The sequence below is a fragment of the Chanos chanos genome, chromosome 1 (genome assembly GCF_902362185.1).
Source record: "Chanos chanos chromosome 1, fChaCha1.1, whole genome shotgun sequence".
Lineage (NCBI taxonomy): Eukaryota > Metazoa > Chordata > Actinopteri > Gonorynchiformes > Chanidae > Chanos > Chanos chanos.
In genome coordinates this window covers 2194041-2206540 of record NC_044495.1, presented here as the reverse complement: position 1 = coordinate 2206540, position 12500 = coordinate 2194041, and the positions used below count along the sequence as shown (strand labels likewise).

The 12500-nt window shown below is 45.1% G+C and overlaps 1 protein-coding gene across 1 annotated transcript in view; it reads left to right on the top strand.

Moving 5' to 3' along the window:
* Window positions 1-12500, top strand: part of ush2a (Usher syndrome 2A (autosomal recessive, mild)) — a 205470-nt gene that overhangs the window by 108686 nt on the left and 84284 nt on the right. Inside the window, 1 exon segment of the mRNA XM_030774913.1 lies at window positions 8676-9304. Coding sequence (XP_030630773.1) covers window positions 8676-9304 — 629 coding nt within the window.

Sequence of the window (12500 nt, the reverse complement as noted above, 5' to 3'; positions counted from 1 at the left end):
TAGTAGATGTGTTATCCTGTGATTGTGTTGTAGTAGATGTGTTATCCTGTGATAGTGTTATCCTGTGATTGTGTTGCAGTAGATGTGTTATCCTGTGATTGTGTTGTGGTAGATGTGTTGTCCTGTGATTGTGTTGTAGTAGATGTGTTATCCTGTGATTGTGTTGTAGTAGATGTGTTATCCTGTGATTGTGTTGTAGTAGATGTGTTGTCCTGTGATTGTGTTGTAGTAGATGTGTTATCCTGTGATTGTGTTGTAGTAGATGTGTTGTAGTAGATGTGTTATCCTGTGATTGTATTGTAGTAGATGTGTTATCCTGTGATTGTGTTGTAGTAGATGTGTTGTAGTAGATGTGTTATCCTGTGATTGTGTTGTAGTAGATGTGTTATCCTGTGATTGTGTTGTAGTAGATGTGTTATCCTGTGATTGTGTTGTAGTAGATGTGTTGTAGTAGATGTGTTATCCTGTGATTGTGTTGCAGTAGATGTGTTATCCTGTGATTGTGTTGTAGTAGATGTGTTATCCTGTGATTGTGTTGTAGTAGATGTGTTATCCTGTGATAGTGTTGTAGTAATTGTGTTGTAGTAGATGTGTTGTCCTGTGATTGTGTTGTAGTAGATGTGTTATCCTGTGATTGTGTTGTAGTAGATGTGTTGTAGTAGATGTGTTGAACCCTGGCGCTATGTTGTGTTAGATTTGTCAGCCAGTACCTGTGTTGTAGTTAATGGGTTCATCTGTTTGAACCCATGTTCAAACAGATAAATGAGTAGATGAGTTGAGGTCTGTTGAGATCTGTAGTAGATGAGTAGAGATCTGTGGTTGTACGTTGGTACATGTTTTGAAAGCCGTGTTTGAGTTGTAGTAAATGAAACCTGTAGCTGTGCAGTAGGTAATGCTCAGAGACCTGTATTTGTGTTGTAGTGAGGCAGGCGAAAGTTGTTGTACAATAAACGTGTTAGAGGGTGACGCAGTAACCTGTAATTGAAGTAACTTTAAAAAAAACAGCCAAAAAACAGTAAAGTCTTTATTTATAGTTAATAATGCTTTAGTCTTGGTCCTGCATTACTGGGGAGGTCTATATAGCATCTGTAATGAGAAAGTGAAATAGTAAGAACAATCCGCCATGCCATTGTGTCGTAGTCATGCAGATTCTACAAAGAAAGAAAATGCAGGCCAGAGGTGCACCAGGTGTGTGTGTGTGTGTGTGTGGATGTATGTATGTGTGTGTCTGTGTGTGTGAGTGTCTGTGTGTTGCACTGAATCATCCCCTCGGTCCAAACAGAGAGAGACATGTGTCAAACTGCAGCCTGCTCCTCCTGGTGTATAAATCACTCCCCAGCGTGAGTCGGGTGCCTCAGTACCGTCTGTTCTCCTCTGGCCTCCCATCCACCTCCCTGATCCTGCACTGACTCAATACGACACCATACACTCTGAAAGCATGACGGCTCTCCTTCCCCAACTGTGCCTTTTATACTCAGGGCCACTGGAGAATAGGAGAAAACGACATAAAGACAAAAATGAAAAAAAATTATTTTAAAGAGGAAACGTTCAGTTTCTCTGTGCTCAGAGCTGCTGGGATTATGAGAGAGAAGGGATTGTGGGTAAAAAAGCAGGAGTTTTAGTGTCTCCTGGCACTGCTAATAAACACACACTCTCTCACATCTCATCACCCGACTCATCAGAGTGACTTAGTGCCCGGGTAAGCCGCCTTACATTAACAGACGGAAAGAATCGAGGATATTCTTCAAAATAATGTGGCCGTTCACACGACCGAGGAAGAGTGGAGGACGAGCAAGGTGAAATACGAGAAGACAACCGATGTCATATTTTCTTTAGCGACTTCTCTCTCTCTCTCTCTCTCTCTCTCTCTCTCTCTCTCTCTCTCTCTCTTTTTCTCTCTCTCCCCCCCTCTCTCTTTCTGCATGTCCATCAGGGTCCCCATCTGCTTTCCTATGTCATCTCGAATTACAGAATCCCCCCAGATGTGTGTTTTTTTGTTTTTTTTCCCTCACCCTGGGCTCAGGGTATGGACTACCTGCCCCCTATACACACAATATACAGTGCAGACCCAATACTACACACAACAGACAAATCATCACTCACTAAATACTCTTCCACTGACATTTCACTTCGGCTGCTGCTGTGTTTTGTTTTTGTTTTGCTTTGTTATGTTTTGTTTTTGGGTTTTTTTTCCTAAACTTACTTTTTACTAGGAGTTTATATTCCCGTGTGTGGATTGCATACAGAAACATGGCGAATCAGTTAATTTAGCGGTTAGCGTTACGGTTGTGTCCTGGGCAGAGGGGACACATTAGCGCAGGCAGTGGAATATTTCCCGCTGAAGATGTATGGTCGTTTTACGTATTCAGTAGGGTCTCTTCCCTCTCCTTTTTATCATTCCATTAAAATTTTATAACCATCTTTTTAATGTAATTTCAGCCGTGAATTCTCACTTCTTAGAGCTGACAGGCGGTTCGCTGAACATAAACTCTGTCATGTAGGAGCGCTCTCTCTTTTTTCTGTCTCTTCTCTTCGTTTGGAGAAAAGGAATGGGTAGCTCTGCGTATATGTGAGACTGTGTGTGTGTGTGTGTGCGTGCGTGTGTGAGTGTGTGTGTGTGTGTGTGGTGTGTGTGTGTGTGAGTGTGAGTGTGTGTGAGTGTGTGTGTGTGTGTGTGTGTGTGTGTGTGTGTGTGTGTGTGAGTGTGAGTGTGTGTGTGTGTGAGTGTGTGTGTGTGTGAGTGTGTGTGTGTGTGTGTGTGAGTATGTGTGAGTGTGTGTGTGTGTTTGTGTGTGAGTGTGTGTGTGTGTGAGTGTGTGTGAGTGTGAGTGTGTGTGTGTGTGTGTGTGTGTGTGAGTGTGTGTGAGTGTGTGTGTGTTTGTGTGTGTGTGTGAGTGTGTGTGTGTGTGAGTGTGAGTGTGTGTGTGTGTGTGTGTGTGAGTGAGAGAAGGAGAGAGAGAGAGACAGAGGGACTGAAGGAGAGCAGAGGTCGTTTTCGTTGTGTGATGTGATTAAAGTCGTGCGGTGGTCTTTGATTCGTTTGTATCGTTGTGATGTACAGTTGAAATAATCGTAGAGAGAGTGTTTTCATACAGTTTTTTTTATAATTAAATCAGTTAAAAGGATGGTAGCACTCCAAGCAACATCTCGGGGTCTGAACAGCATTACCATCCTGTCCTGTCTGTTTTAGAGAAACAGTACAAAAAGCCTCGCCAGAAATGTTCTTTCATTCATTAGACTGATAAATCAGGAGTTCTGCTAAAGTGGCAATTTACAGAAATCCAATTTTCATCTTTTTACTTTCTAACATATAAATGGACTGTTTTTTTGGCTAATGCTTCAAGTATAAATATCATCCATTGTGTAAAAAAAAAGAAAAAAGATATGCATTTGAATTTCTCCGCTGTACTCCATAGCTTGCAGTACACTATACAGTAGTTACCTTGTCCTGCTTAACATTAGCAAAAACCTAACCTTCAAAGTGATCATATTGTCACACACACACACATACATACACACACACACGCACACACACACACACACACACACACCCCGTCCATGACATTCTGTGTCCCCCTCGTCGCCTTGTCACTTGGTTGTGTTATTACTATGCTAACCAAATCCTTATAAAGGTGATTTAAGGCTCCGCGGCCTTCACTCTTGTTTTTCCTTCTGCTGTTGCGATTTATAGCAGCCTGGCGAAAAAAAAGGGGGCTCCACTAAGTATTCCAAATGCCTTGAGATTACAGCTGTTGCCCATAGCTGATTGAGGCAGGCTGCTGTTATTGCACTGTGTTCTTGCTTGTACCCGGAGAGCAGTAAAGCATCAATAAAATAAAAAGCACCTGCATCTTAAATGAAATTTCAATTGAAAAACTTAACAGCCCTTCAAATTGCAGAATTTAACACAGACCAGTAAAGCTTAAATAACACGCTGCCTCCACAGAGCAGTGCAGAGCCTCTGTGTGTGTGTGTGTGTGTGTGTGGTAGAGATGGTGGAGGGATGAGGTTTTGGGGGGGGGGGGGGGGAGGGGGGGGGGGGGGGGGGGGGCATAAGGGATTTGGGGTGGGGGTGCAGTGGGAGAAGGGGGCGTCTAACAGGCTCACAGTCAAGGTGACTTGATTGTCTCGTGTGGTAAAATTATTTACAATTAAGGAATTTCTCTAGAGAGTGCCCTCCCCTCCCCTGACTGGGTTTTGTGCCGTTGAGCGTTGAGTAGCTGTGGCTACGCAGGGCTTGCCGTTCACCCGCCCGCCCGCCGTCTCTTTCTGTATTCATGGGCACTCCTGAACCTTTGTGGGTAATTGAATCAGTTGGAGTGCTGAGTGGAGCAAGCATAAAAACCTGTTAACCCAAAGGTCAAATCTGTGCATTGTTTATTTATCAGGGGGTGGAGGGTACAAAATAGGCCCGGCCTGCCACAGTCCTGGTAAAAAAAAAAAAAAAATCACCTAGCACCATAACAGGCAGTAGATGAATGGACAAATCTGGGGAGGAATCATAAGGAGTGGGAGCGAGGAGGGGTTGGGGGGGGGGGCACTGCAGACTTCTGCAGAGCCATTCACGCGGGGTGGGGGGGGGGGGGGGGGGGGGGGGGGGGGGGGGGGGGGGGGGGGGGGGGGGGGGGGGTGTTGGGTTTTATTGTTTTAGTTTTGTTTTGTTTGTGTTTCTGTCAGATTTTTTGAGTCAGGTTATTTGTCGTTGGCCGTGTCACAGGTCACCTATGTCCATGTCATTTGCTTTTTCGTGTGTGAAAGATGATTGAATAGCTGAATTTTCGTCCATTACCGAGTGTCTGTGGAGCAATTTTTCCTCAACACTTTCTGCTTATACAGTTTCCTCTACTGAGAGAGAGAGAAAAAAACAATCATGGTTTCAGAGCATGCTGAACCCATTTTTTTCCTCAATTATTAGTTATACGTCATTAGTTATAAAGATATATCGGTGTGTTTTTTTGTTGTTGTTTTACACAGTATCTAGTGGTTAGTATCCCTATAATTTTGTGGTCATGTTAAAATCATAAGCATTATTATATTATTAATTCAAAAGGAATTTATTAACTGTTTTGATGATACACATTCAAATGTTCAAAATGTAGAATAGACATTATATAACTTCGGTACTTTTAGCACGGGCTTTTTATGAAACTTTTTTAAGAAAGCTTTAATAGTATCACTACTGTTGCCTCTGGCCATCATCACGTTGTCTTCGCCGTTGAGTGTGAGTGAGGGCCAGTCGTCTGATGGCTGATATGTTTCCCATAGGTGGTAGGGTCTGGGGGGGGGGTTTTGGTTGAGATGGAGGTGCAGGCGAGGTTTGGGTGGTAAAAGTTTGCCGTGGCTCTGCCCGGTGGAACGCGGTGGGCGGTTTGGGAGGGAGCGGAGGCCCCCGGAATGGCACGGAGTCAGTCTCCTTCAACCCCCTGCCCTCGTGGACACACCTCTACCACTGCTGAGGTGTGGCAGCGAGGAGGAGAAACATTACCTTTAAAATGAGTTTTCCCAAAGCCAAAATATCAGCCAGACCGCACCAGGACACAACCCAACAGCTCCATCTCCATCTCCATCTCCATCTCCATATTTAAATTTCTTGTTTCATTGTTTTTTTGTTGTTCTGTTTCGGGTTTCGTTTGAATTTTTCGGGCCATTTTTAAATACCGAACTTGCATGAAAGGAGGAGTCGGTGGCACTCCAAAGTGTAAGACTGATGTTTTTTTTTTTATTTCAGTGTAAGACTGATGTGAGGGGTTTTTTTGTATTTCTGTATAGTGTAGTCGCCAGTATTAAGATATTGTATGGATTTAAATGACTAACTTCCTGATATATCCTAAAACGTCTCTTCTGTGTTTGCCATGTGACTCTCAGGGGCTGGTCTCTCTCACTGGCCTTTTGCTGAAGACAACTGTGTGGAGTCCAATCCACTAAGAAGATTTGACAGAAAAAGAGAGAGAGAGAGAGAGATGGCAAGAATAAGTGTCAAAACTGTGGTGTCAGATTTCTCAAGTCTTTTCAGAGCTGTCTTTCATTGGGTCATCTAGTTTTGTCTGTGTGTGTGTGTGTGTGTGTGTGTGAGAGAGAGAGAGAGACAGACAGACAGACAGAGACAGAGAGTGTGTGTAATTAAAACGACCTGTTCTGTCAGACAGGATCCCTGTGAAGAATATCTTGGCTTCCATGTCCTGCCGTCGTTGTAACCACTCAGAGAAAATGACCCGTCTCCAACTTAAGTGATTACCATATTTCTCCCAATTCACTGCAGGCTGCACAGCATGCACTGTCTGCCTCTCACAGCGCACAATGCTTTCCCCTCCACATTACCACCACCACCAACGCTTTCCCCTCCACATCACCACCAGCACCAACACTTTCTCCTCCACATTACCACCACCACCAACGCTTTCCTCTCCACATTACCACCACCACCAACGCTTTCCTCTCCACATTACCACCACCACCAACGCTTTCGCCTCCACATTACCACCACCACCAACGCTTTCCCCTCCACATTACCACCACCACCAACGCTTTCTCCTCCACATTACCACCACCACCAACGCTTTCTCCTCCACATTACCACCACCAACGCTTTCCCCTCCACATTACCACCACCAACGCTTTCCCCTCCACATTACCACCACCACCAACGCTTTCTCCTCCACATTACCACCACCACCAACGCTTCCCCTCCACATTACCACCACCACCAACGCTTTCGTCTCCACATTACCACCACCACCAACGCTTCCCCTCCACATTACCACCACCACCAACGCTTTCCCCTCCACATTACCACCACCACCAACGCTTTCCCCTCCACATTACCACCACCACCAACGCTTTCTCCTCCACATTACCACCACCACCAACGCTTTCCCCTCCACATTACCACCACCACCAACGCTTTCTCCTCCACATTACCACCACCAACGCTTTCCCCTCCACATTACCACCACCACCAACGCTTTCCTCTCCACATTACCACCACCACCAACGCTTTCCCCTCCACATTACCACCACCACCAACGCTTTCCTCTCCACATTACCACCACCACCAACGCTTCCCCTCCACATTACCACCACCACCAACGCTTTCCCCTCCACATTACCACCACCACCAACGCTTTCCTCTCCACATTACCACCACCACCAACGCTTCCCCTCCACATTACCACCACCACCAACGCTCTCCTCTCCACATTACCACCACCACCAACGCTTTCCTCTCCACATTACCACCACCACCAACGCTTTCGCCTCCACATTACCACCACCACCAACGCTTTCCTCTCCACATTACCACCACCACCAACGCTTTCCCCTCCACATTACCACCACCGCCAACGCTTTCCCCTCCACATTACCACCACCACCAACGCTTCCCCTCCACATTACCACCACCACCAACGCTTTCCCCTCCACATTACCACCACCACCAACGCTTTCCCCTCCACATTACCACCACCACCAACGCTTCCCCTCCACATTACCACCATCACCAACGCTTTCCTCTCCACATTACCACCACCACCAACGCTTCCCCTCCACATTACCACCACCACCAACGCTTTCCTCTCCACATTACCACCACCACCAACGCTTCCCCTCCACATTACCACCACCACCAACGCTTTCCCCTCCACATTACCACCACCACCAACGCTTTCCCCTCCACATTACCACCACCACCAATGCTTTCCTCTCCACATTACCACCACCACCACCAACGCTCTCCTCTCCACATTACCACCACCACCAACGCTTTCTCCTCCACATTACCACCACCACCAACGCTTTCCCCTCCACATTACCACCACCACCAACGCTTTCCCCTCCACATTACCACCACCACCAACGCTTTCCCCTCCACATTACCACCACCACCACCACCACCAACGCTTTCCTCTCCACATTACCACCACCACCAACGCTTTCCCCTCCACATTACCACCACCACCAACGCTTTCCCCTCCACATTACCACCACCACCAACGCTTTCCTCTCCACATTACCACCACCAACGCTCTCCTCTCCACATTACCACCACCACCAACGCTTTCCCCTCCACATTACCACCACCACCAACGCTTTCTCCTCCACATTACCACCACCACCAACGCTTTCCCCTCCACATTACCATAGTCTTATGTTCACCTCCTATCCATGAAGGCATTTGATTCCACCCTCCTCTATAAATTCTAGATTGCAATCCTGAATTAAAAGAGATGAAATTACACTTTTTACTTTAGTATTCACAGGTTTAGAGACATTGAGGCCATCCATCACATACAGATTCCCTTTGACACAAGACTACACTTTGTCCTTCAGCCCTCGCTCATGGCCTGCCCTTTGCTCTGCTCATCTCTGATTATTTAATTTATCTTGGAATATCATTCTAAACAGATTTTTTTTTTCTTTTTTTTTATTCAGGCTGATCTTTTAAACATCTTTTAGGCGTTGGTTCTGTCTGCTGTACACTCCACTGTCAGTGTCCATGTATTAATGCTCTCTGTAGATAAAGGAGGGGGTCACGTCTGTGTATGTGTTTTTACATGTGTTTTTGCATATATACAAGACACATTTTATGCCCCATGCATTTGATGAGTACTGACAGAGTACTGGGGTTGGTTGACAGTAATGTCATTGGTTGACACTCTCCCGTGTGCTTCACCCCATAGGTCCAGGATCCATAGACCCGCCCTTTGTGTCAAGTGTCCGGCCCCGAAGTGCCACCCTGTCCTGGATGCCCCCCTCTGAGCCCAATGGCATCATTACCCACTATAACATTTACCAGGACGGCCAGCTGACCGCAGAAGTGCCCGGGAACACCACGACCTACACCGCCGACATGCTGCAACCTTTTCACAACTACACCCTTCAGCTCGAAGCGTGCACGGAGGCGGGCTGTACCCTGTCTGACCAATCACACAACCTTCAGACCCCACCTGCCCCTCCAGAGGGCGTGGCCGCCCCACTGCTCTTCTCGGACACACCCACCTCCGTGCTGCTGACCTGGGAGGCGCCGGCACGTGCCAACGGTCGCCTGGACACCTACAGGCTGGAGAGGAGAGTCACAGGTACACAGCAGGTGTCGACCGTGGCCACTTTATCGGCCGACCGACCCCGCACTTACCTGGACACCTCAGCCTCTCTCAGCCCCTGGACCAGCTACGAGTACCGCCTGGTGGCCACCACGCTCAACGGAGGCTCTAACAGCAGTAAGTGGGCCAGGGTGACGACCAAACCCTCCAGGCCAGCCGGCCTCCTGCCACCCCAGGCTCAAGTGCTGGGACCAGACACCGTGCAGGTATGTGGATGCACCTGTAGGGCCTGTGTTGGGAAGGTGGCTGGTATTAAACGCACAGTTTATTTAACGCATGTGTGTTTTACATTCAACCCAATATGACACTGATTGTAAGGCTAGGGACGCCCTGGAGATCAACGAGGTGACTCTGTGGTAGTTGTAGCAGATTTGTCTTGGTGGGTTTGCTTCTGTTCACCCCTTTTCACCTTTGTTAATATGTCAAAGTAAATCAACATTTTCAGCATTACGGTAGAAAACATAATATATATGTTGAAGGGAAAATGTCATGCTTGCGACTGATGAATCATGAATTGTATGAGCCCTCTTATTAAAGCTTGTTTTGAGGGTAAAGTGGCAGTTTGCATTGTTAGGAGTCTTGTGATGGTGAAATTTCCTCTATAAAGTCTGCCCTTATTTGGACACAGAGACTGAAGACTGAAGGTCCCCTTCACAAGGAGGTCACTGCGGCCCCTGCTCCCTCCCTCCTTTCTCCTGTGTGTGTGTGTGTGTGTGTGTGTGTATGGGTATGTGTGTGGGTGTGTGTATGGGTATTTGTGTGTGTGTGTGTGTGTGTGTGTGTGTGTGTGTGTTTGTGTGTGTGTATGTGTGTGTGTGTGGGTGTGTGTGGTTGTGTGTATGGGTGTGTGTGTGTGTGTGTGTGTGTGTGTGTGTGTGTATGTCTGAGAGAGAGAGAGACATCTTTACCAATGAAGTGTAAATGAGAGGCAGATGGTACTGAATAAGGTACTGTGATGCTGGATCTCTTGTTCTACATTAATGCTAAAACCTATAGGAAAAAAAATCAACGCCCATCATCTCTCCAATAACGTCGCCACTCTCCACTCTCACAGAGCTTCCTTTAGCTTCAGCCAATTAAGAGGCTCCGTAGACAAGTGGAGTTTCGTCATACATGTGACCTTGGCATTGCTTAAGTGCTCCAAGCCTAAGTCATTTATAATTCAACAGCCCAAAGATCCCAGCTTCCTCTGACCCCACCTTCTCCTCTTCACAGAGACAAAACAGCCAGGCTGGGTCCCCGTTTTACCATAAACAGTCAGTCATCCACACTACTCAGTGGATCAGATGTCTGAACTATCTTCATTCTTCTTCTTCTTCTTCCTCTTATTTAACACTTATCATTTATTATTATTATTATTATTATTATTATTATTATTAACAATAATAATAATAATAATAATAATAATAATTATAATAATAATAATTAGCATTCAGTTTTCAGCTGTTTTTCCAGGCCGACCTGGATCAGCTGGTGTTTGACACTAAATACCTCTTTCACTTTCTCTAGTGTCAGGATTTTACTGACACAAGATGCTTATAATTCATTATTATTATTATTAAAGATGCTTCCTCATCCTTTGGACCGGCTCACAAACATGCTGTCCCCAACAAGAGCCCAAGCACTGTTAATAATAATAATAATAATAATAATAATAACAATAATAATAATAACAATAATAATAATAGCAATAATAATAATAATAATGATGATAATGATAGTGATAGTGTAGGTGTATTTGAGATGATTGTGTTGTTTGTGAATTCTGTACTGTAAACAGGGCTGAATTTGATGTGACTGAGGAAACACTCTTTGCATTGGAAGCAGAGATCAGAATAGTATGGGTATGTAACAATCTCAGGCCAGTGATTCTTCCATCTGAATAGACCAGGGACTCCAGAGGCCAGGGTAGCTAGCAGTGTTTTTGACTGGCACACAGGCTCGATTCAAGAGGAATTAATGTAACTAAACAAGCTTTGGAGCTTAGCAGTGTCTCTGTCTAAATACACACACACGCGCACACACACACACACACACACACTCATCCTCCCTCAGATGTGTGTTAGTGCCAAGAACATGAGCAGAAATGCTTACCACTTCAAACAAAGGCAACATTTGCATAAACTTGCTTGCATAATTCATTTCCCCCAACCCAAGGTTTAGTTCTCTCTCTCTCTCTCTCTCTCTCTCTCTCTCTCTCTCTTTTTTTTTTTAATACTATTATTGTTCCATTAATTTGCTAACTACTGCATTTACATATATAACTGAATGGGAGCAGTTACATGTGTAAAATCTGAAAAAACACTTGCTCTCATTTGCATACAGCAGAACGCCGTTTTCCCTGCGCGCCTCCTCATGCCAGCGTCGTTTCAACAACTTTTAATTATTCAATTACCCCAAGTTCTTGTTTGGTGTAATTCTCAGCAGTTCTTCTTGCTTTTCCCATGAAAAACAAACTAACTGTTGTTGATATTAAAAAAAAATAAATAAAAAAATTGTAATTGTATTAGGTGTTTGAAGGATGATAAATTAATGGAGTTGTAACATGCCGCTCGGTCCTCCTGTTTTTGTTTTGGGTTTTTTTTGTGCTGTTTTCTGTTGTTTTTCTAACACATGATCAAGCAGACACTGTAAAAAAAGCACAGTGTTCTCTTTATCTGAATATATCTGGATTCTGTTGGAAAGTTTGACCTGAAAAATATTTTTTTTTCTTTCACACTTATTTCCCACCAAAAAAATCTCCTGTCTGACCTTTCCTGAAGATCACGTTGTTTGATATCTTAATCATAAAGGAAAACACAGACACACTGACAACTGACTTATGTACAGAGATGGCCTCTCTGTGTGTGTGTGTCTGTGTGTGTGTGTGTGTGTAAGCGCGTGTGTGTATGCGCGTGTGTTATTTTATGTGTGTGTGTGTGTGTGTGTGTATGCGCGTGTGTTATTTTATGTGTGTGTGTGTGTATGTGTGTGTGTGTGTGTATGCGCGTGTGTTGTTTTATGTGTGTGTGTGTGTGTGTGTGTGTGTGCGCGCGTGTGTTATTTTATGTGTGTGAGTGTGTGTGTGTGTGTGTGTGTGTGTGAGTTGTGTACGTGTCCATCTCTCTCTTTTTGTCTTGCTGTTTTAAACTGCCTCTTTTTGTAGATATTTGTATAGTAACTATAGCTAGTATAGTAACTTCTCTGTAAGGCACTCTGTATACATTGTAGCCCACTGTTACCTATTTAGTTATTACTGTGTGTTTGAGCTCTTGCTGTCTCAGTGCACAGACTGTTGGCTATGGGTTCTACCAATGCCGGTCAAACTGTCACTTAGCTTTAAAACACTCACTTCATATACCTGTGGTTTTTCCTCTCATTCCGTTATGCGCTCACGTGTCCCTGTTTTAAATGTAATGGGGG